Genomic DNA, 21323 nt, shown 5'->3' on the forward strand with positions numbered 1-21323 from the left:
TGGCAGCAGCGCAGCTCTACAGATGGGAAAACCCTCTCGCACTCCTCCTCAAGAGAAACGCCAGAGGTCGGGACTCCAGAGCGTGGACTGGGGCGCATCGCGCAAAGCCCGAGACGTTTGTGCATGCACATGTGTGCGCGTGGGTGGGAAGGCAGTCGCGAGACAGAGTCACCGAAACGGGTGCGTGATGACCCGTTTCAGGCAAAAGAACGACAAGTGGTGAAGAGAGAGTAAGAAAGTCATGGACGAGGTCAATACACCAGAGGCGCAAGTGAGGGACCACAGCTGAGACCGGCAGAGCAGCCAAGTCGAGCACCGCGAGATCCCAGGTTTCCCTCCGCTGCCTCCAGTTTCGCCAGAGATACTGATCCGGTGTCTGCTGTGCATGTCTGTGATTCGTTTGTTGCGGATAAGTACGTCTCCACATCGCACGTCGAAGTGCCCAGCCCAGCGCTGCTGGAGGGGCAGCCCGTGCGTGCGAAAGCGCGGCATCCTGGCCGCAAGGCAACGTATGCCCCGCCTCGGTCACTGCTGCCTCCATGCCGAGTGGCGCACGACCACAGTGGGCTTCTTGTGCAGCATTGCCACCACTCGGTCCTCCATGGACTCACGTTGCTGCTGCTGCATATCCATCGTATAGGGAGGACCGCGAGCAGCTGTCGCTGACGGCCCTGCCGCCGCAGGGGTAAAGCTCATGGCGCAGGCAGACGAAGGCGCAGACGGGCGCGTGGATCCGTTCGCAAAAGCCGAGACAGATGCTTGCGCACGAAGGAGCGCACCATCCTTGCGCGCAAGCAACGATGCGGGTACCGACGAAGGAGTCGCGACATCCGGCTGAATAAAGGAGGCAATATCAGAGTAGTAGGCACTCTCCTCAGCCTGCTGTGATGCCGCTAGTATCTTAGCCGGCAATCGGGCGTCGTTGTGCAGGCGCTGATGTATATCGGACACGATATCCCAGAGAGCGGCGATACTCTCCTGCATTGCGGCCTGCTCTCGCCGCCACTGAGCGGTGTGCTGCTGAAGCGCAGCCTCCATTTCCGCACCTTGGCTCATCGAGCGCTGCACTATTTCGTTGTAGGCGCCATGTTGAACGGTGACCTGCCGCTGCAAGTCCCCGTGGCCTCGTAGAAGAGCCGAGAGCTGCTCCTGTTGCAGTCGCACGAGCCGCTGCATCTGCGACAGCGACGTTTTCAATTGTGTCATGGCCGTCGATGCTGATCCTAGCGACGATGCCGCATAGATGTCACCGGCTGCCTGCTGAGTGTAGCCGACGGCGTTGCTGTCGTGTAGTCTCATCGACGGTACGCACAAGTCGCTCACAGGAGTCTTCTGAGCTGGACAAGAGGATCCTTTGCTCCCACGCAGGCGAATCGCAAAGCTGCTCAGCTGCGGCGTTGGGCGCTTCGACGACGTTGCAGACGAAACAGTCGATGCTGCCGACGACGCGGCTATGGGGGTCTCGTGAGCGCGTCTTGTGCTCATCGCAGTGGGTGCTGCGGAGTGCGCGCTGCTGAGATCAGCAATCGTGCTCGGCAGTGCCGAGTCATCCGCTGCAGCGGACACACCATCCAGCGTGTCTGTGTGCGCACCGGGTGGAGCTGCACGGACAGAGTTAGCGGGATGACGATGAAGCGATTCCGTCTCCCTTGCAGTACCACACAATCGACTGTGCACACCTCCACGGTGGCTGCCCGCAGCGGCGATGGCAATGTGCTCTGTCGTGCTGTGCGGCTTGCTTGACGTGGCCCCAGCAACTGCAGCGGAGGAAGCAGTAAGCGGCTCTGTCGATTGGGGCTGCCGGTAAGACCGCACGCCGGGCGCTGAATGCAACCCTACACCTGCGACCCTCGGCGACACACTGGTTTCCCCGCTGGTGCTTCGTAAGTCGACTTGAATTGACGGTGGCAGCGGCAGCGGCGTAGACGGCAGTGAAGTTGCGCCCCCAGAAACGTTTGAGTTGGCCAGTGAGGACGGAGAAGGGCGTCTTCGCGGCTTCGCGGCGGCGTGCTCCCGCGACGGCGCAGATGCACAGGAGTCGGATGTGACAACGCCGACCGTGAGAGGGGATGAAGAGCACATGAGCTGCTGCGCCATGGCAGCATCCTCCCTCACTCTGGATGCGCTGGAGCAATTTCCACCGCCGTCGCTAGTGCTTCGGCTCTTGCGACTGAAACAGCTCAATTTATTCAGCCGGTGGTAATAGCCCAGCCCAGATGCGGCCTTCTCAGCTGCTGCCGGCACCGGGTGCTTCGCCGGGGAGCTTCGCCGAGGCGTGGTGAGGGGTGCGGACTCCCCACAACAATCAAGGTGCGCCTTCATCGCCTCAAAACGCATCCCCTTGCCGCAGTGCGGGCACACGATCCGAGTGCTCATGGAACTACTTGTTAGTCTGCCGGCTAACGCATGCCTATCTGTGTGACCATGTACGTGTGTTGGCCGCACGGACTTGGTGGCCGAGGCGAAAAAGGGGGAGCGCACGTTTGAGACAAGGGAGCAACCGCCCCCGATCCCGTAATCTCACTGAGTGTCTATGTCCGTGGTTGCCGCCTGTGGGTGAGCTGCAGGGGGGGGGGGCAGGCGTCGCCGTGAAGACGAATGGGAATCGAGGTGAGAGTGACAGTGACCATTGAGAGTACGTCGGAGAGGAGCAGCGACAAAAAAACGAAAACGCGTCATGAAAGCCATCAACGCGCCCGGTGCGTGTAGCCACGGCAGAAGGGGGGGAGAACAAGGCACCAGGCCCAAAGTGCGACGCTATCCGCGGTGGGTGCGCGCCTGCGCCATGCCGCCACGCAAGTTCAGACCCACGCACAAGCACGGACATTCCGGGGTGTCGGCAATTGTCTTCGCCATGTACACTCCCAGCTGTTCCCGTGTCGGCTTGTTTCTATTTTCATTCTTTGCCGCCCTCTTGCGAGCGACGAGTACTCGGGGACAGGCATGAGACTGCTGCCCGTCTCATAGCGGTTCATGCCTCTCTCCCCCCCCCTTGCATGGAGAGCCTTCGTGCCACTAAAGCACCTGTAAGCGTGTGTTCCCAATGAACGTGGTGCGCCTCCGTGCATTAGCGGTGGGCGGTGGTGGGCCGCTTCGGCGCCGCTGAAGTGGCCTTCGCCTTCGAAGACGACCGCTGCGGTGCCTTGGCTGTTTGTCGAGCGCCAATCGATGAGTTGCGCACGGCAGGGGAGGCGGTGGTGTTTGCCACGCTTCGCGAATTCGGCGCCGTCGGACGATGCCGCTCTGTGGACGCAGAATGCGCGGCCACCTCGCGCGGGGGCCCCGGCTGCGAGTTCGCTAAGATCGTTTCGGGCAAGTCGAAACCGACCTGAGCGTCGATCCCAGGCTCCACGAGCCTCTTCAGCTGTTCAGCGTGCCGTCGCCGGTTGCTGCGACAAGGCAGCTGCATGGGGGACACAAAGCCACACCGCTGGGAGTGGGACGCCGGCACCTCAGGTGGCGTCAGCTCTGCCTTTGCCGACTTGCCCCCCTCAGTCTCCCTTGCTGCTTTCGGAATTGGCGATAGATGGCGCTGCAGCATCGGCGAGCGAACCGTGTGCCGACTGTGCAGATCGAGCAGCTGCAAAGCATGCTGAGCAGACGCGTTCGTGCTGGTGGTCGGCGACACCGTGGTACGATCCGCATGCGATATAGGCGCCAAAGAAGCAGTGCGTGACGCGCTACGCGCCGCTGGGGACGCCTTTCCTCGCACGGCGCTTGCGGTCGCGCGGCCACCTCGCGCCCTGCTCGCCCCCGAGGCTGGGTGGACTCGCTGCGGCGACTTGTGGTCCTTCGCGGCCGCCACCACCGACACAGGCGAGGCTGCACGCTCCCCCTCAGCGGCTTGCGGTTGTACTCGGGAAGGCGGTGGTTGCGCCGCCACGCGCGGCGGTGACGACGAGGAGGTCTTCGACGGCTTCCCTGCAGCTTTGGCGGTGGTGTGGAAGAGCGGGACCTCCCTCCGGCTGGACGCCTTTCCAGACAGCCCGCCTCTCATCCAGGCAGAGGCAGCAGCGCCACTGCGAGGCGCAGACAAGGTGCCAGCGACCTGCACACACTCCGAGAAAGCGGACGCGGCGCGCTGCTGCGTCGTTGAAGTCGAGGCATGGGTCGATCCTTGTGGCAGCTTATCGGTCGCCACGACGTCCAGCGGTGCAGTGGTGAGGACGTGCACGCAGGCTGATGAGGGACGCTGTTTGCGTTGGCCGCTGCGCTCGGCAGGGGCGGCAGCCGGGTCGGGAGTCGCAGCGCTGCGATCGCTTCCCTTCCCCAGGGGCGATGCGGCGTGCGTGGGCGATACAGGGCTGCTGCCCTTGTTTTCCTCCAGAACCTCGACCTCCAGGGAGTCTTCCGAGACGATGTCGAGGTCTCGCGATGCCACGACGTGAGAAACTCCACCGCTGCCCAGGCGCGGTGGACGCACTGTCGCCAACGTTGAAAACCGCGCCCCACCGACACTGGAAGGGTCGCGCTTCTGCGCCGGCGACATGTTGGCTGAAGACGGAGAGGACGAGCGTCGGCATGCCTCAAAGCTCCACTTTCGCACCTTTTCTCGGGTCGCACCGAAGGCGGTGACCACGCCGCTCGCCTCCCGGTCTTCCCGCTCCTCGCGGCGAGGGGCGAAAGGCATCAAGGAGCCGCTGGACTGCGTCGCTGCACCGTCGCCGGGCAAGGCAGCCGAAAAGAAGGCAGCAGGCATGGATGCGTAGTACGGAACGACGACAGCTTCCCACATGTAGTGAAAGAGCGCCGCCTCGCTCTCTGCACGGCGCACCGCCCACCAGGGAGATCCGCGAGTGAGCGAGGTGACCGGAGTAGACGGTGACCGGAAGGCCACAGCAGAAGGCCCGTCCATCACCAGCACTTCCTCCTCCGCGTCTGCCTTGCTCTTCGCTGCATTTCGTTGCCCTCCAGTGCCGTGTGGAGAGACTGGCGACACCCATGAGTTGCTGATTCGGGAAATCGAGTTCCGCGGCGAAACGGAGCCTGCAGACGACGAGGCGGGTAGCTGCGCAGCGACGCCGCGGAGGTACAAGCTATCGGTCGGCACCATAGCCTGAAACTCTACCACCTCGCTGTGCAGAATCTCCGCCTTCACCTCTGGCCCGCCACGGACGGGGCGATACGGGTTCCACGACGCTCGCCTACTCTCCAAGGCGGTCTGCAGCGCGGCCTCGCTGTGAGTTGCGGCCCACAGCGCCGACCACAGCGCATGCAGCTCCTTCTCTGCCTTGATGTCCAGCTGCTGTGCAAAGTCAAGGGAGGTGCGCCACTCCGACGAGACGCTGGCGATGCTCTGCACCTCACCGCGGCCCTGCACGGAGTGCGAGGCAGACGCGTCGCCCCAGAGCGGCAACGGCACCGACATCTCGGCGCTAGCAAGGGAGTCGATGGGGGGCACATCAAGAGCGCTCGAAGCAGTGTCGCTGCTGAGGACCGGTGATAATGATACAGTGCGTTCGGCCGAGGCGCTGTGCGACTGCCTTCGCGAGATTGGCGTAGGTGGCTGTCGCGCATCCCCGCCACCGCTGCCTCTCGCTGTGCCTCCTACCATGTTGATCGTACGTTGTCCATCGAAGGAGGTGAATGCTTGCCAGAGGTCGGCGCTCGGGGCTTCGACGGTGGCGTCATGCGACAGTCGCAGCCCCGTCATGCATTCATGTACAACCCGAGTGCCTTTACCGTCTAAGCGACAGGGAGAATGTGAGAGAATCGGTTCCGGCTACACAGGAGGACAGTCGGGGGAAGCCACGGGAAGAACGCTGCGCTGAAGACAGCCACACCGTATCCGCAGAGGAAGGGAGGTTCAAGAAGTGTGTGAGGACCGAACAAGTATTGTCAATGGCAGATACTGCCCACGGAGTGGCAGGGTGCAGCAGAGGGCAATGCGTAGGTGGGTGGAATAGAAGGACCGTGGGCGGTGTACTGATGCAGGCGGAGAGACCGCAGAGGCCAGAAGATGAGCAGCAACAAGAAGGCGAAGTGCCGCCCGTCTGTATACGCTCGCATACAAGTTCCACGACAAGCGCTAGCAAATATGGGGGGAGGAGACGCAAACAAACAGAAAGAGGGATGCCATTAAACGCGCGACACGCGAGGGAAGGTCCGATGGGATACGAAAAGGGAAAAGGTGGCCACAACGCCGCACAAACTCTCGCCGCCCCGGGACAGCAGCAGTGTCTCCCAGACTTGCGTTCTTTCCGTGGTGGGGAGGAGGAAACGCTAAGTGCGTGATCGAATCGTGTGTGTGCGAGGGAGGGAGGGAGAGAGAGAGAGAGGGGGGTCCAGAACGGCGATGGAAAGAAGTTGGAGGAGAGCGACGGCTAGGTGGTGTTGCTATTCAGTTCGCATTTTGTCGAGAACAGCACTTCTCCATTGCGTGATGTACGTGGCATGAGGGTGTGGAGACGCAAGAAAACGAGGATCAGTGTGTCATCAAGAATATGTGCACAGAAGAGCACGCAGTTGGGGGCGTAAACATTGGATAACGGAGGTGAAGCAGAACAGCGGGGTGAGAAAAGCATTGTGATGAGGGCACACACGGAGGGAGGGGGGGGAGAGTAGCACAGTCATGAACACCGCAGCGGGCGCAGAGAGAGGAGAAGGAACGGATGGCTTCGCTCGTTTCGAGTGTGCGTGTGTGCTGCAGAGGCAACACCTCCTTTTGTCAAAAAAGCGATGACAGGGCAGTGGTAGAAGGACGTACCTGCACACAGAAAAGTGAGCGGTGACTTGAGTGTGGTACATGCGCGTCCTTCACGACTTCCATGACCCCAAACGTTTCCCGCATAGAAGTACGTTACCAGGCAGCCGTGCGCTTGCATGCGCGTATGCATTTTCTGTTGTTGTTGTTTTTTTCGATCATATGTTGTGCTGTTGTTGTTGGAGTGGGTACTGCGACTTCTGCTCTGCCAAACGAAGAGCAGAAGAGCGCAGGCAGGCAAGAACAAGACGATAACACAGGCGTGGTTGCCCAATGTGAGCGTCGCGTAAGCAGGGCCGCACGATGTGAGAAGAGAATGCAAGAAACGTATGCATGACTGCGCAACTCCTCGAGGGGGTGATGTGCCCCACTAACCCCTTCCTCCTCCTGCGCGCTCCGACTGCTGTCTCTTGTGCTCGCCCCACATACACAGCATGAGGACCCGTTGAAGGGGACGAACTGTGAGCCAAGGGAGCAGAAGAGAGGAGGGGGCGCCTGCCGGTGACAGGGTTGGTAAAGCGACGCCGTACCCAAGGCCGGTTCATGCAAGAACGCTCACCAAAAAACCCTTGTCACCGAGAAGAGCTGAAGCGCGGCAACGAGAAAGAAGTGAGGGGCGATATCCGGCCTAGCGACACGAATGGCGCGCCTGAGCCAGTGCAAAGGCACACATGCGCGCACAGACAGAGACACCAGAAAACAAAAAGATCGGGCAAAGGTAATTATACAGGGAAACAGGAAGGCGTACAAGCCTCCTCAGCAGCTACACAATAAGGGGACAACTTAGATGGAGCGGTGACGCTGCGCCAAGAGGCAAAGTCGCGTGCAAAAGTGAAAGGCGCTGATCCGAGAGCGCAACACACACACACACACACACAAACACCTACAGACAAACAAGGAGACACACGCACAGAGTGTGTGTGTGTGTGTGTGAAGAGCTGTTTGTGGTCATCGCGTCCATTCAACTACTTAAGCCGTGACGAGAGGGACTTCTCAAGCCTCTTGCTAGTGCCTTGCTTTTGCGGCTGCTGCTGCTCCTTCCAGAGGCGAGCAATGGCTTCGACACGCTTGTTGTACCTCATTGCTTGTCGCTGGTGGGCGCTGAGGCGCTTCTTCCGCAGGCTTCCGCGACCCTTCTTGTGAGTCTTCACGCTGGTGGCTGTTGATTGCCCCCTAGATTTCGAAACCCCTCTACGCCTCGACGCCTTCTGGCGCTTCACCGCAGCGTAGGAAGACGAGGCCGGCCTTTCCCGCCATGAGCGCGCGATTTTCAATGAGCGCCACTGCCTTGACCGCGCTGTTGTACTACTGCGCCGTACGCACAACGCCAGTGGAGCACGAAAAGGCGAGACTGCCGTGGTGCCCGTTGCAGGGACGCTAAGGCGCGCTGGAAACCGTGGTCTCGCCACTACGTCACGGCGTAGCAGAGAGCGGCGATTGAGGACTAAGGAGAGGCCGGTTAGACGCAGCAGTGGTGTGGACGCTCGCAGCATCGTGTCCGCACCTAACAGATCCCCCCCCTCTTGTGTGCTTGTGCTTCGTTGGGGGTTCGTGTGCGTGGTGTGGAGCAGATGAGCTAGGCAACGCGGAGTGGCAGCAAGTGCTACAAGGTGCAGCGATAGAGAAGAGGTTGGTAGCGAAGGAGTGCTCATCAAGTCGAACACCTGCACGTTCGCGGATACGCTGCAGTTCTCTCTTTGTTCACCCGCTCCCTCTTTGTCGGCATGCTTTCCCCTCAGTGCCGGAGCGGCGTCAGTTTTTCGGGCGTTGATAGACGAACAGAAGATGAACGTGCAAGGAGAACACAAGGACAACACGCGATGAGTGTGCACGTGTGCAGCCAACGGCAGCGAGTACGCGGCGTGAAGACAAGCGCACGGGCAGTGTTACGCTACGCGGCCCCCACACGACACGTTCGCACCGAGGCGAGCATCTCAAAGCGCACGGCCGAATCCTTCTCCTGCTCCCAGTGGTTCACACAGGCGGAAAGGAAAGAGAGGCCACCGATGCAGCAGTCAGTGACCAGCGCAGGGTCACACAGACAACACACAGAAATGGCGCGGGAGGGAGCTCCACGAAGCGTGTCGCTGCTGCTGTCGTTTCATTTTAGGGCGAGTTGCAGCCTGAAAAGGGCACAAAAGATGGCAGGGAATGAAGAGATTCTCGACAGCAAGCAAGCAGCGAAAGAAAAACCGAAACGCATGATGTTTTGCGACACCATAGCGGGAACTCAGACAACACGAAATGCAGGAATCAACAGCAAGCGCCCGCTGAACGAAGACAACAACAAAACGAGAAACGGGAGCGACCACAGGAAGTGATGCATCAAGGGCGCCCCATCTCCCATGCCGCCAAAGAGCATTGCCAATAATGGATGCAACAAGATGGGTAGAAAACAGAAAAGTATGCACGAAGGGACCGAGGAGAGTGGGAGGTTGGAGCAGGGAGATGGCGGTGCGTGATGCGAAGCACACATATGCGGGAAGCCACGCGCACACAGACAGGCAGACACACACACACACACACGCGCGCGCCCGTGCTAGCGCCAGGGCACCACCAAGCGATATCCCTGCCACACATTCCCATGCACCTCGACGAGTCGCTCCGCTGCTGTGGCAGTGCACCGCAGCCCTGGCTCGTCGCTCGTTCTCTCCGTGTTCCTTCAACACCTTGCACGCAGCTACCACTTCACTACCGCCTACCCTACAGAAAGAGCAAACCCAAAGCAAGCAGCGGGACAGAGAAAATAAAGATTTGACGCACGTACAGGCGTGCGCACAGGAGACGCCGCAGCATCAGCCCCTCTTCACTACGGGGGCTGAGCCGAAGCATGTTGCTAATGTAGAAGAGGGCCTTTTCGTTCTTCCGGATCTTTGTGTAGCCGACGGCGAGGTTGTAGTAGCACTTCGCCAGACGCTCGTAATGCGAAAGCGCGTCAGTGGAACTCAGCACGTGCTTGTCAGTGCTTGGCATTGCCGTGTCCGGGCCTGTGCAGAACGAATTCAACGACTTCTGCGTGCCCTGTGTGATGGCCATCACAGTAACAGTAGTGGAGCATGCGCAGGATGAGCCGACTGTCGTGCCAGACTCGCCCTCCGTGAGAGCGGCGGACGGTCCGCGGTCACGCACCAGCGATGGCGGCACCGACCCGCATTCGCTCTCTGGCGGCGGCGGGGCTGTGGCGAACTGGACAGCGGAGCCACGCAAGATCGCCTGCGTTCCCGAGTCTGCGGCCCTTTGGGCCATTGTGTTACTCGTGCGATGAGCAGAACAGGGATGCGCGACTGCTGCATTACAACTGAGGTTCACACATTGGCCCTCAGCTGGGCTGCCGAAGATGTCTACCCATTCGCCATCGTCGCGGTCGTCCTCATCTGGTACGCTTTCCACTACCTGACTGCGAACAGCCTCGCCATGTTCGTCCTGGTCGTCGCCAACCGCGGCGCTGGGTCGACTGCAGATCGCCGTGGACCAGTACTGGTCCCAGCGCTCCTTCAGCAAGTACTCCATCAGCTGCACGCCTTCCTCGATGAGCGACGTATCGGAGTGCCACAGAAGCGCGACGGCGAGCTCGTACGCCGTCTTGTCACCCGTCGCTTCATCTACCCCGCCATCCAGCTGCAGACGCAAACACTTGATAACTCCATTCAAGTAGTCGACTTGTTCGGTGGAAGGGTGTGTAATGCTCATATAGTACGGGTCTTCGGACCGAAGAATCTGCAAAGCCTCAAAGAAGCTGGCCGGTTCCGCCAAGTCAGGCCGGTTGACACGGGGGCCGGAGGCGGTGAACATAAGCTCGACGTGGTGGGTGCGTGTGGAGAGGAAGCCGCCTTTGCTTCCATGTCGTTCGCCGCCTTCAATCGGCACCACGACCTCGAGGCGCACGGCCCAGTTTTTTTGCCGCGATGCAGTGTCGATGACTACGAGCAGCGAGAGAAGGGTACGCGCACAGGCTTGTGTGTCCGCCTGTGAGCACGATAAGAGAGAGAGAGAGAGAGAGGAGGGTTGAGTGGCCGCAGCACAAACTGGGGCAAAGGAGATAGAACAGCGGGTAGACGATCGTGAGAGATGTTGCTCGTCCGTCGACGACGCACCCACGGACACAAACGCGAAGGACAAAGGAAAAAAGGCAAAGCAGGGGCAGCGATGCAGAGAATCAGCAGGCGCACTACAGACAAGCAATGAAAAAGACGCTGCAAAGTGAGAGCTTCAGTAATAGCACAGGTCGATCAGTCGCTTCCCCTGCGGTATTCCGTCAGCAAACAGAAGGAGAGTAAGCTTAGAGAGGAGAACGAGGTAAGCAGTGGTGTGTATGTGTATGTGTGTGTGTGTGTGGTATCCTTGCTTCACGGAGAATCGCCCGCAAACATCAGCGCTAGCATCACAACAAACCCATGCGTGCATTCAATGATGGCTGTCGGACAGCGGCCGTGTACGAGCACCTGAAGCACACAAAGAAGCAAAAGAGAAGAAAGATACGCGATTTCGCAGCGAGAGGTGAGCAGATGGGGAAGGGGATAGAGCATCCACATGCATTAAGCGAGCTCCACGGCACAGCTGGGGGGAGGGAGGAGGGGGGGGGAGCGCCGAGCTATATGCGTTCGCACAAAATCCAAGTCAGAACTAGCACGCCAGCTCTTTCGTGAAGTGCACTTGCTTCCTTTTGGGTGTGTGTTCGGTTCTTGTCATCCGTGCAAGGGCAACGGCTTAAGCAACTCTTTGGCCGAAGCGACGCGCCGCGCACTCCAGGTCACGAGCAACACCAAGATCCCTAAGATATTCAGTGTTGTGTTTTGCTTTCGGTTTCTAAAAGAGGAAGTAGGCTTCTTTGTTAGAGACAGCTATGCACAAGGACAAGCTCACGACCACATGCCACTGTACGTCGCCTTACAACTCCACCGGCACGAACGAAGGTACACGCGACAGCGGCACTCAGTACCGAGCGCGGCGGACAGCACGGAAGAGGAACAGAGCGGAAGGCAGTCCACAGCAACACCATCTCACGCGGCCTTCTCCGCCTCCTGCATAATCTTCTTGATTGCCTCCGAGAACTTCGTCGTATTCACCTCGGCGTTGGGGCCGGTGAACTTGAGCAGGTACGTGTGCGGGCCTTCGCTGGTGGCGACAGCTAAAATGAAATGCTTCGCCTCTGTCTTGGAGAGCGTGAAGAGATTCTTGCCGACGGTCGCGTTGAGGGCGTAGCCGCCGCGCACCAGAAGTCGGTGAACATGAACCCCAGCATCCGCTTTCTTCTCCTCGGCAATGAGCTTCGCCTCCCCGGCACCCCGCTCCGCCCAGCGGCCCGGCGTGTCGCCCTCACCCTTCACGAACAAGTACAGCTTTGATGGCGCCGTCGCCAAAACGTCGCGCGCCGACTGCTCGACGACTTCGCTACCAAAGCCAGTGCCGTCAGCGTCATCCTTGGGTGCGTCACCGCCCTTGTCCTCGCCCTCGCCGTCGGTCTCCGATTCCTGACCCTTCTCCTCCTGCATCTTCTTGCGAGCCTCAACGAAGCTGTTCACCGCGGAGCCAAAGTTAAACGAGCCGGCACCAAAGACAGGGGCCTTCGGCTGCGCTGTCGCCGTCACCGGCGCTGGTTCCTTCGCTGGGGCCTCATCGGTCGGGGCGGTAGCCGGAGACTTGGCGGGGGCCGATCCGAACCTAAAGCCACCCACCGGCGTGCTCGCTGCCACTGAAAGAGCAGAATTGGTGCCAAAAGAGAAGCTGCTCGTTGCTCCGGTTTGTGCGCTGCTGCCGTTGGTGTGCAATCCGCCGAAAGAGAAGGGGACTTGGGGCGTCGTTGAACTCCCCGTACTTGCAGGGCTTGCGGTGCTGCCGCCGAAACTGAATCCACTAGGCTTAGTGGTTGGGGGAAGACCAAAGGATGACGACGACTGGCTCGAGGATGACGCTGGCGCTGCAAATGAAAACGCAGCCGCCGTGCCCTTGCTCGCATCACCGGCGCCAAACGGCATTTTGAAGACTGGCGGCTCCTTATCACTTCCGAGCGACACGTCCTTGAACAGGGAAGGACCTCGTGCAAAGGCATTTGCTGACGACGTCGCCCCATCAGGGCGACGCACTCGGACGACGCGACGGTTCGCCATCTCCGACTCATCGGCGACCTGCGGCGTTGTCACAAATTCATCATCGGCGCGCCCCTCCCCGTCGTCGTCACGGGACAGCTGACCTCCCGCCACGCGCTTTCGCGGACCCTCGCTCATGCTGCAGCTGTGTGCCTGTGGTCAAAGCTCTATGCGGGGGTCCAAGAAAGAGAGTTTACAGAAAAAGAAAAGGAACAACACTTCAATACGGTTCCCGTATGCGGAACAGACTAGGTTTGCAACGCGGTGGTGCAGCCCACCAGTAGCACACGCGGTAGACAGGCAGACTCACAAACAGGCGGAGGGTACAGATGAGGGTGATTGCAAAGGGTCAGAGGATCCACATACGCAGACGCGGCCTTCGTGAAGAAATACAGCTCGGCTACAGGTAAGCACAGCTGAGGGGCCACCACTGCCATCAAGACCCCACTTGTAGCGGATTGGTGGCAGAGCAGGGCCCCTCAAACGAGCACCGATATGTGCCTCGACACTGAGTCCCCCATGCAGGAGATGTCCTCCCCTGCGTAGCACGCAAAATAAAACCGAGGGGGAGAGGCATTGATGGACCGTGCACCGACGCCTTCCGTTGCAGCGATTTCCTTGGCATTCTGCTTGGTTACTTCCACTCATTCCACGTTGCACCAGAAAATACGCCGTTGGTCCACCTCGCTGCGTTCATTCCACTCACGCACCCACACATTTGCACGCCAACACGCGCGGACACTGTGCCACGCCACCGCCGCGACCGATCACCACCAGACAAACACACAGGGTACTTTCCAAAACGACAACAAAAAAGCGCCTCAGAGGACACCGATGCAGCCAGGCGGCAGGCCACGACCCCCTCCCTCTCCCCCTCCCCCTCCCTCTCCCCCTCCCCCTCTCCCCCGGAGTCTCGTCGTTGCGCTTTCAGCCCTCTTCCCCTTCTTCCGTTTTCCGCCGCATCCTCTGACAGTGCCCCCTTTTTCCTTTTGTTCGAGGGGAGCGGGGGAAGGGCCGTGTCGAAGCCGCACAAAATACCAGCTGAGATGCCGTAGAAAGAATGAGTGCTGCAGCACGTTGCATGAGAAATAAAAAAAAAGGTAGCAAAAAGGACGGAGAAGAAGGGGTGCCGACGATGCGTGCGTCAGCGCGCGGGCAGCCTGTGCCACACATACAAACACCCACCATCACAAGGAGAAAAACGAAGACCAGACCGGGTGAGGAAGCCGGATCGAAACGCCGCGGCGGGCGAGTGGGCAAACGGGGGAGAGGTGGCACGGAGAAAGAGAGGGGAGGGCAGAAATAAAGGGTGTAGAAAAGAAAGCAATACTAGTAGAAGTGACGGTGAAGGAGAGGCAAAACGGAGATGAGGGTAATCAGTATAACAAAACAAAGGATATGACACGACGGCAGCAACATCCACACAGAGAGAGAAATAGCGGAGACCTCCCCCTCCCCCCTTCACCAAAAAAGGGAAGAGCAATGAACTCAAGGATGAGTCCTCATGTCGTCACTGTTTCTGCTCTCTTCTTTAAGAGGCTCAGGTTCCCTAGTGTCTTCATTCTTGTCCGCTTCATGCACTCTTTGCAAGGGAGAAAGCAGGTAACGAGAAATGAGCATGCGCCCCCTCCCTCCTCCCCCTTCCCTCCTTCCTTAGTTGTGTGATTTTTTTTTTCTGTATGTGTGTGTGTGTCTGATTTGGCGAATCTTCCTGACACGAAAGAGAGAGAGACACAACACGGTGAGTGCAGCAAAAGGGGTCGGGGGTGGGGCACACCCTTGAGAGGTGCAGAGAGACGGAGAAGAGGCAGGAGAGACAAGCAGAAAGGGGAGGGGGGTGAGAGAACATCAAATGCGGAACGAAAGAAACGGAAAATGCAAAACAAAAAAATGCCGCGAGGGACAGAGAGACAAAGTAGGGAGATGAGGGCTAAGGAAAGGAAAGGAAAGGAAAGGGGGGGGGAAGACGTGCGATAACGTCGCCTTACATCGCCGGTGAGTGCGTGTGTTCCACTCAACAACAACAACAGAGAGAAAGAAAAAGAAAGCAGAAGCATGTGGACTACAGCGAACAAAACAAAGGGGGAAGGCAGCGGACTGCGACGCGAGGACGAGAGGCGAAAAACAAACGAAGATGTGAGCTCGTGCCAAAAGGTGCTGTTTCGGTGGGGGATGGGAAGCAGGGATACGTCAAACAACCAAACGCGTCTGGACGATATGGAGTAACCAGGAGTAGTGGCCTTAACGAAACCATGCACTCAAAGCAAAAACAAACGGACGACGACATGGGTAGGTGAGAGACCTGCCAACAGCTGTGCCAGCAGTAGCTTTCCCCTGCGCAATTATCGACTGCGCTCCGCACGCCGCTTCGTGGGTTTTGTGTCGAGGGAGTTTAGCTCCACCTGGACCACTGCCGGCTTGCTCTGCGTGTCGGAAGGTTCGTCACCCGCGGAGTCCATCAGCCAGAAAAGAAAGCGATTGCACGCGCACGATGCGACAACGCGGAATGAGCTTAGCTGCTGCGCAAGGGGGAGCGATGTTCGCAGGGACGATGAGGGCTGGCTCGAGGCCGCTTCCTCCTGGCAGAGGGAGCAAGAGAGCCAGTGATGCGTTGTCAAACAGAAACGGTAGAGCGGCTCTCGGCCGTTTGTGTGGAGGCACTTCGACGACTTTGGTGCCTCGTTAAATAGCACGTAGAGACTGCCGTCCTCCACCACCGCGGCGACCGGCATACACTTTGTAGAAAGGTTCCACCGGGTTGGTGCCAGTCGGTGTCCGCCCAGTGAATAGACAGGTGTCCATGTGAGCCCGCTTACACATGACTCGCCGACCAAGGAAAGGCACCACAAATCGTCGAGGGCGCCAGTGGCGCTACTGCCGCCATACAGCCAAAGGCACTGTCGAGCCGCGTCAAACGCTACGACGGCATCTTCACGCGGACACGGGCAGACGCCAGGGGTCGCCTTCAGCCGCTCCCAGTGCGCGACGCGTTGCTGGATGGACGGCGTGAGCCAGAGCCGCCACACGTCATTCAGCCGCGAAGTGGTGTCATTGCCACCAAAAAGATAGAAAACCGGCTCCAGAGTTGTCGGCGTTGGCGCACCAGAGAACATGGTCGCCGCAGCGGCAGGTCCCGTCGCCTCATCAGAGGGCTGAAGCAGCCCCGCAGCCGGCGATGATGGTGGGTTAGTCTGCGACTGTTCCGCCGGAGCAGAAACTCCAAAAGCCAGCGCGTGTCCGTATCGCCCCACCGGTCGTGCAGAGACACGCGTGTCGGTTTCCAGTCGATCCCACTGAAGCGCAGCCTCATCATCGCCTTTTGACGCCCGTTCCCGTGCAGTTGTAGGAGTGGTGGAGGGACGTCCTCCTCCAGTCACTCCGAGGCTCGGCGGGGACACCCTATCCGCACCTGCAGTGGCGCCGTCGTGGCGACGAGGGTGGAGATGCCACAGCTCTGCGTTGCACTTTGTGCCGTCCCACCCACCAAATAAGATGATGGACCCCTCGGCAGGCAGCGCGGCGGCGCTTGCGTGGGCGACCCTGACCGGGGCGTCGGGCAATCGCGTCCAGACGTGCGTCACGGCATCCCATACCCGTGCGTACGGCACGATGCGCTGCGTACACGTATCCATCCCGCCGATGACAAACACTTTGTCCTCTGTACAGACTGCTGTCGACTCCATGATCGACTTCGTCCACGGCGGTGGCGCACCTTGGTTAGTAAGTGAGGTGCGCTTCGCTAGCGATTTGGCCGCCTCCGCGTAGGGGAACTCGGACAGGCTATTGCACGGCTGCGCCATCGCCGGTGAATCTAGGACAGCAAACACCAAAGGAAACAAAGGAATCACTAGTATCACGTCAGCGGATGCCCGCGCCGAGCAAGAGGAGAGCCACCGACCTGTGTTCAACGGCGCTAAAAAAAAAGAGCGCCGTGCAACGTGCAGGCCCACCCGCGAACTCTCCGCGATGCCTATAATGACTGAGGAAGAGGCACGGAGCACAAGAGAGCACCAAGCAGAGAAATGCAGGTTAGGCCACAAGTGAAGTGTCGCTGCCCTGATCCGACGTGAAACGGCAAGGGAGAACGCAGGAAGACTGCACCAGTAACGAAAAAGGCAGGTGCCACGGCAGCCACCTCCCCCCTACCCTCCCAAGAAAAAGGATATGGTGTGGAATGTGTGTGCGTGATGTGAGAAAGGGGGGAGAAGAAAGCAGAAGATGAGGGCGAGGGGAGGGCGGCAGCGGCGGCGAGTTGCAGGTAAGGAAAATACCGTCTGTGCGACTGCAGCGGAAGGTGGCAAAACTCTCCTCGCTGTTCCTCCGCGATAGAGAGAGAAGTGCATCACGCCACGGCGCCCAGCATCCCCTCCACATCCGTGCGCACACACGCGCGCTTTCTATGCTTAAGGTCGCGCATGGGGCTATTCTGCGTGTTTCGACCCACCATTGTCGCATTCCAGGACGCACAAAAGGGGTGTCGCAGAGTCCCCCATTTGTTTACTGCCTGCTGCTTCGCTGCGAATGCGTGCGTGCTTTCGTTCGTTGTTCCCTCCCCTGCCCTCTTTACACGTGGCAGTATTTCGTGCAGACACGCCTCTCACGCACGACGAGGATGTGCTTGCACCTCAGCGTTTTATCCGGTGTTTTGAGCAGTGCACCACAACCGAGCTGTGAACCACAGCACCGATAGAGAACCAGCAGTGCAGACCGCTTTAGACACAAAGGCACATCAACCCCTCCAACTGCTTCTTCAAAGTACGCCGGTCGTTACCACTTGTTTCTTTCGTCACTCTGGGTCGTGTATTCGTCAGAGACAATAAGAGGGGCGCAAGAAAAGGTGACATCGGATTCCATCGTCATTGCCCACACACATACACAGGCACAAATAAGCAGACGCTCAGCGAGTCGCAAGCAGCCGCAAAGGCGGCCTCTCTCGCGCGCACCTCTCCACTCGCCTGTGTGGACTTGGATACGGGCGTGTGCCGAATACAAACACTCCTCCTCTCACCCCTTCCACAGATCAGACACACGGACTGCTTCCACGGTGCAGCCGATGCGCTCGCAAAAACATAAAGCAAAAAATACGTGCTGCTCTTTTGATGGGCCGCATCTTCTCTGATGGCACCGATTTCAGAAGTGAGGGAGGGTGTGCAGCGACCGTGGAGGCGGATCAGGGATCGGTGGTGCTGCTGGCCGTGGCGGGTGGGGTAAGGTAGCGGGGGGGGGGGGCACTGGTAGGGAAAAAGGGAGAGAAAGCACGCACGCATGCGGAGAGATGCGTCACAGGCAGATGGAGAGGGCGCAGACGGCAAACACACACACGCACAGAGGGATAAGCGGCCACACCGGAGCAGCGTTCCTTTGTAAGGGTGGGGGCGGGGTGTAAGAGGGGAACTACGGCGACAGAAACGAACATGAGGGACTGAGACGATAAGCGTTTCGGATGGCGTCGTGTGCAGGGGATGAAAATGAGTGAAGTATACTCAGAACATCCCTCAAGCACAGATGCACACGCGCGCGTGCACGCACGAACACATGAACCGATGAAAAACGTAAGGCAGAGCGAGACGGAGTGGAGAGCAGAGAACGGGCGAACAGGAGAACGAAGAACAGACAGGGCCAACCGACCCCCCCCACACACACACACACACCACCACCATCACAACCCCCCCACACACACACAGTGCCAGAGCAGATGGTGGCGCATAACGTCCGATGCCACCTGCAAGAATGACCGCGAGGGGTAACGTTAGCATGGAAGCATGGCAGGTGGATATGCAAGAGGAACACGGCTGAGAAGCAATAGGACGAGGAGGAGTCGGGACAGTGGAAACTGCCGCAGCTGTCGTGGCGGAATACAGGGTCCAACGAGTTGCCGAGGTTCAAGGGGCCGTGCCCCATGCGCACAGCAAGTCTTACCATCTTGCCACATGCACACAACGCACACGCAGGGGCACATCTTACAGAGCTGCGGTCGGCACTCAGGGAAACCACCACGCAACGCACGGGGTCGCACAGGCCGTGTCTCCAGTGTTGCGTCCCTTTCGCTCAGGCATACATGCCCTCCACCCTGTCCGATGCCTCTCTGTCGCCCCTGCCTCCACGCCGATCGTTGCTTACGATGCGTTGGACCCCATCTGCCCACGAATGCGGTTCCTGAGTGACTCGGGTATGGCACCCTTATCCTCCGCGATGGCGTCCACTACGGGCAGCACATCCTCCGGCTTGAAGAGGCCGTAGCAGATGCCACCGTGGCGGCTGTAGATGATCACGTTGCCCGCGTAGACATGGCCACCCACGTGCGAGCACGAGCACACCGTCACCCGCGCTGTGCCACCGGCACCCATCTTTTCGAGGAGAGCATGACGAAAGAGGTCGATCAAGACGGAGCCGCAGTAGCCGCAGCGCGCATCGCGTGTGAAGTGGGAGCAGACGAAAATGAAGTACTCGCCCGAGCGGTCGACGGCCAGTGTGCCCTTTACCTCCCACGGCAGCTCATACGGCTCCGAGACGCTGCTGTATTGTGTGATGATGACCGCCTTTTTGTCGTCGTCCACTTTACAGTGTAGGATCGAGTCTTCCGTGTCCTGGTCAAGGTGCGAGACGGTAAAGCTTGCATCCGGTAACGCGTGCTTCACGCGTTGGCTCAGCTCCTTAAAGCCCGGCACGTTCTCGGTGCGTTTGTCCCACTCCCTTGCAGGCATACGAGTGTTCAGAAAGATGTGCTCCCGCAGGCTCATGCTGCCGATGATCTTGGTCGGGATCGGGCCACAGCACTCCTCGCGACCGAAGCCGTACTTTTGAGGGTCGAGTCCCTCGATATCCTGCAGCGTCTGTGCCGTCAGTTTCGGCCTGATCGCCTCGAACGAGTTGGGGTCGGCGGACATCATGCACACAGTTTGGGTGGAAGTCAGTGCATGAACCACGCACATGCAGGCTTCGACCGTGCAAAGGGCGCACGCCTCCAAGAAAAACAAAAAAGAAAGGAAGGAAACAAGGAATAGAATGGATGCGAATGGGAGCAGACACGGACAGCACAGAACCGTCACTGGTGGGCACCTCAAGGTGCCATCCAACAACAAGAACGGAAGCAACGAAACAGCGTGGAGGGAAAGAGAGAGACACCGCAGAGGAAAAGGTCGAGGCGAAATCACTGCCGAGAAGACCAAAGAAAACGTCACGGCGGACTGACACGAGGTGCAACACGAGAGAGAGATTTCTAAGCGGTCGGTCAGAGAAGCTCCTGTTGGTAAAGAGACTGGAAAGTGCGCATGCGGAGTTGAGTGATACGAAGTGGAGAGGGGAAGGGATAGAGAGAGAAAGGGCGAAGGTAGGTAGAGCAGCGTTAAGACGCTAGAGAAGCGTGAGATACGCACCGTGTAGTTATTGGGGTGACGTGCCATGGATGCGCATCGACCGCCTGCAAGCACCAAAGCAAAGAAAAACATGAAGCGGGCGACTCGGGGAGCGGCAACGAGAAAGAACGTGCGTGTGTCCGTCGCTGTTTAGCGGTGGGAGAGATGGTGCTGTATGTACGGGTGCGCTAGACGGAGAGCCCGGCGAACCCGTCAGGACGCAAGCAGCGGCACTCCACAAGGACGAGAAAGCGACGCATCGGCAGCAGCAGCAGCCCACCGTTGCCACTAATGGCCGGACTCCTTCCCGTGGTCGAGTCTGCCTGACTGTGCGCGCTTTTTTGTACTCTCTTCCCCCTTCACCTTCGTTCTTGCTGAAAAACACACCGTCAGGCCGGGACAACGCAACTCACACACCATGGCCAGGCGAGCCCAACCTGCCTGCACGCGCCCGCGGGCACCGATTCACGACGGGTCGTCACGACTTCTGCGGTTATCGGCCATACTCTTGGCGCTTAGCGGGTCTACGATGCGCGGCCGCACCAGCATCTTCTTGGGGACACAATACGGAAACACGAGCGCGTTGCACACTGGGTTCAGGGACTCCTTGCCTCGAACCGACGTCTCCCAGCTTTTGACGCGCTTCAGCTTGCCAATTTTGGCCAGAGCAACCTGGCGCTGCCGATGTGCAGAGAGGCGATCCTGAAAGAGCATAACCACAGGCGGCACCGCAAACTCAAACTCGCGCTCGTTCAGCGAACCATCCGTCTGAATCGTCAGTGTCTTCTGCATGCGCGGAAAGCGTGACCGCTCAATCGCGAGCTCTTCGCGGTACATGCCTCGGTTCTCGATGTGCTGCATCTCACTCGAATGTCGGTCCTTGATGAAGGTGCGAAGTACGTAGGGAACTTTGTAGTCTGCCGGGCGCAGCTTCGGGTTTGGCGAGACCGTGCGCGCCAGTGGCCGCAAACCTGCCGCGGGTGGGGCGCTTTTCGTCACCGCGGCCCACTTGTTAAGCACCATGGTGTTCTTCAGGTTTTCGTCGACTCTATCAATACGCGTATGAGTGCGGGGAAGTGGGCCGAGTAAGAGGGGCGCTTCTTTTTGTTGCGGTGTAGCAACACGTCGTCCCCATACCACGTCCACTGATGATCTCGACCGGCAAGCAGCTAAGGGGTG

At 59.2% G+C, this 21323-nt stretch overlaps 7 protein-coding genes across 7 annotated transcripts; all 7 read right to left on the bottom strand.

The window, feature by feature from the left end:
- Window positions 1–525: 525 nt before the first annotated feature.
- LMJF_36_6130 (conserved hypothetical protein) lies at window positions 526–1485 on the bottom strand (the record flags this gene model as incomplete). The annotated part of the gene is made up of 1 exon (XM_001687149.1): window positions 526–1485. The coding sequence occupies one exon, from the start codon at window positions 1483–1485 to the stop codon at window positions 526–528; it is 960 nt and encodes a 319-aa protein (XP_001687201.1).
- Window positions 1486–3067: 1582 nt separating this feature from the next.
- On the bottom strand, window positions 3068–5368 carry LMJF_36_6140 (conserved hypothetical protein; the record flags this gene model as incomplete). Its single annotated transcript, XM_001687150.1, has 1 exon — window positions 3068–5368. The coding sequence occupies one exon, from the start codon at window positions 5366–5368 to the stop codon at window positions 3068–3070; it is 2301 nt and encodes a 766-aa protein (XP_001687202.1).
- A 4038-nt stretch (window positions 5369–9406) lies between these two features.
- Window positions 9407–10495, bottom strand: LMJF_36_6150 (conserved hypothetical protein; the record flags this gene model as incomplete). The annotated part of the gene is made up of 1 exon (XM_001687151.1): window positions 9407–10495. One exon carries the CDS (start codon window positions 10493–10495, stop codon window positions 9407–9409), a length of 1089 nt encoding a protein of 362 aa, XP_001687203.1.
- A 1208-nt stretch (window positions 10496–11703) lies between these two features.
- LMJF_36_6160 (conserved hypothetical protein) lies at window positions 11704–12678 on the bottom strand (the record flags this gene model as incomplete). Its single annotated transcript, XM_001687152.1, has 1 exon — window positions 11704–12678. One exon carries the CDS (start codon window positions 12676–12678, stop codon window positions 11704–11706), a length of 975 nt encoding a protein of 324 aa, XP_001687204.1.
- A 2453-nt stretch (window positions 12679–15131) lies between these two features.
- Window positions 15132–16589, bottom strand: LMJF_36_6170 (conserved hypothetical protein; the record flags this gene model as incomplete). Its single annotated transcript, XM_001687153.1, has 1 exon — window positions 15132–16589. One exon carries the CDS (start codon window positions 16587–16589, stop codon window positions 15132–15134), a length of 1458 nt encoding a protein of 485 aa, XP_001687205.1.
- Window positions 16590–18905: 2316 nt separating this feature from the next.
- Window positions 18906–19721, bottom strand: LMJF_36_6180 (conserved hypothetical protein; the record flags this gene model as incomplete). Its single annotated transcript, XM_001687154.1, has 1 exon — window positions 18906–19721. The coding sequence occupies one exon, from the start codon at window positions 19719–19721 to the stop codon at window positions 18906–18908; it is 816 nt and encodes a 271-aa protein (XP_001687206.1).
- Window positions 19722–20609: 888 nt separating this feature from the next.
- LMJF_36_6190 (conserved hypothetical protein) lies at window positions 20610–21167 on the bottom strand (the record flags this gene model as incomplete). The annotated part of the gene is made up of 1 exon (XM_001687155.1): window positions 20610–21167. The coding sequence occupies one exon, from the start codon at window positions 21165–21167 to the stop codon at window positions 20610–20612; it is 558 nt and encodes a 185-aa protein (XP_001687207.1).
- Window positions 21168–21323: the final 156 nt, after the last annotated feature.

Source organism: Leishmania major, chromosome 36 (genome assembly GCF_000002725.2).
Source record: "Leishmania major strain Friedlin complete genome, chromosome 36".
NCBI classification, from domain to species: domain Eukaryota; phylum Euglenozoa; class Kinetoplastea; order Trypanosomatida; family Trypanosomatidae; genus Leishmania; species Leishmania major.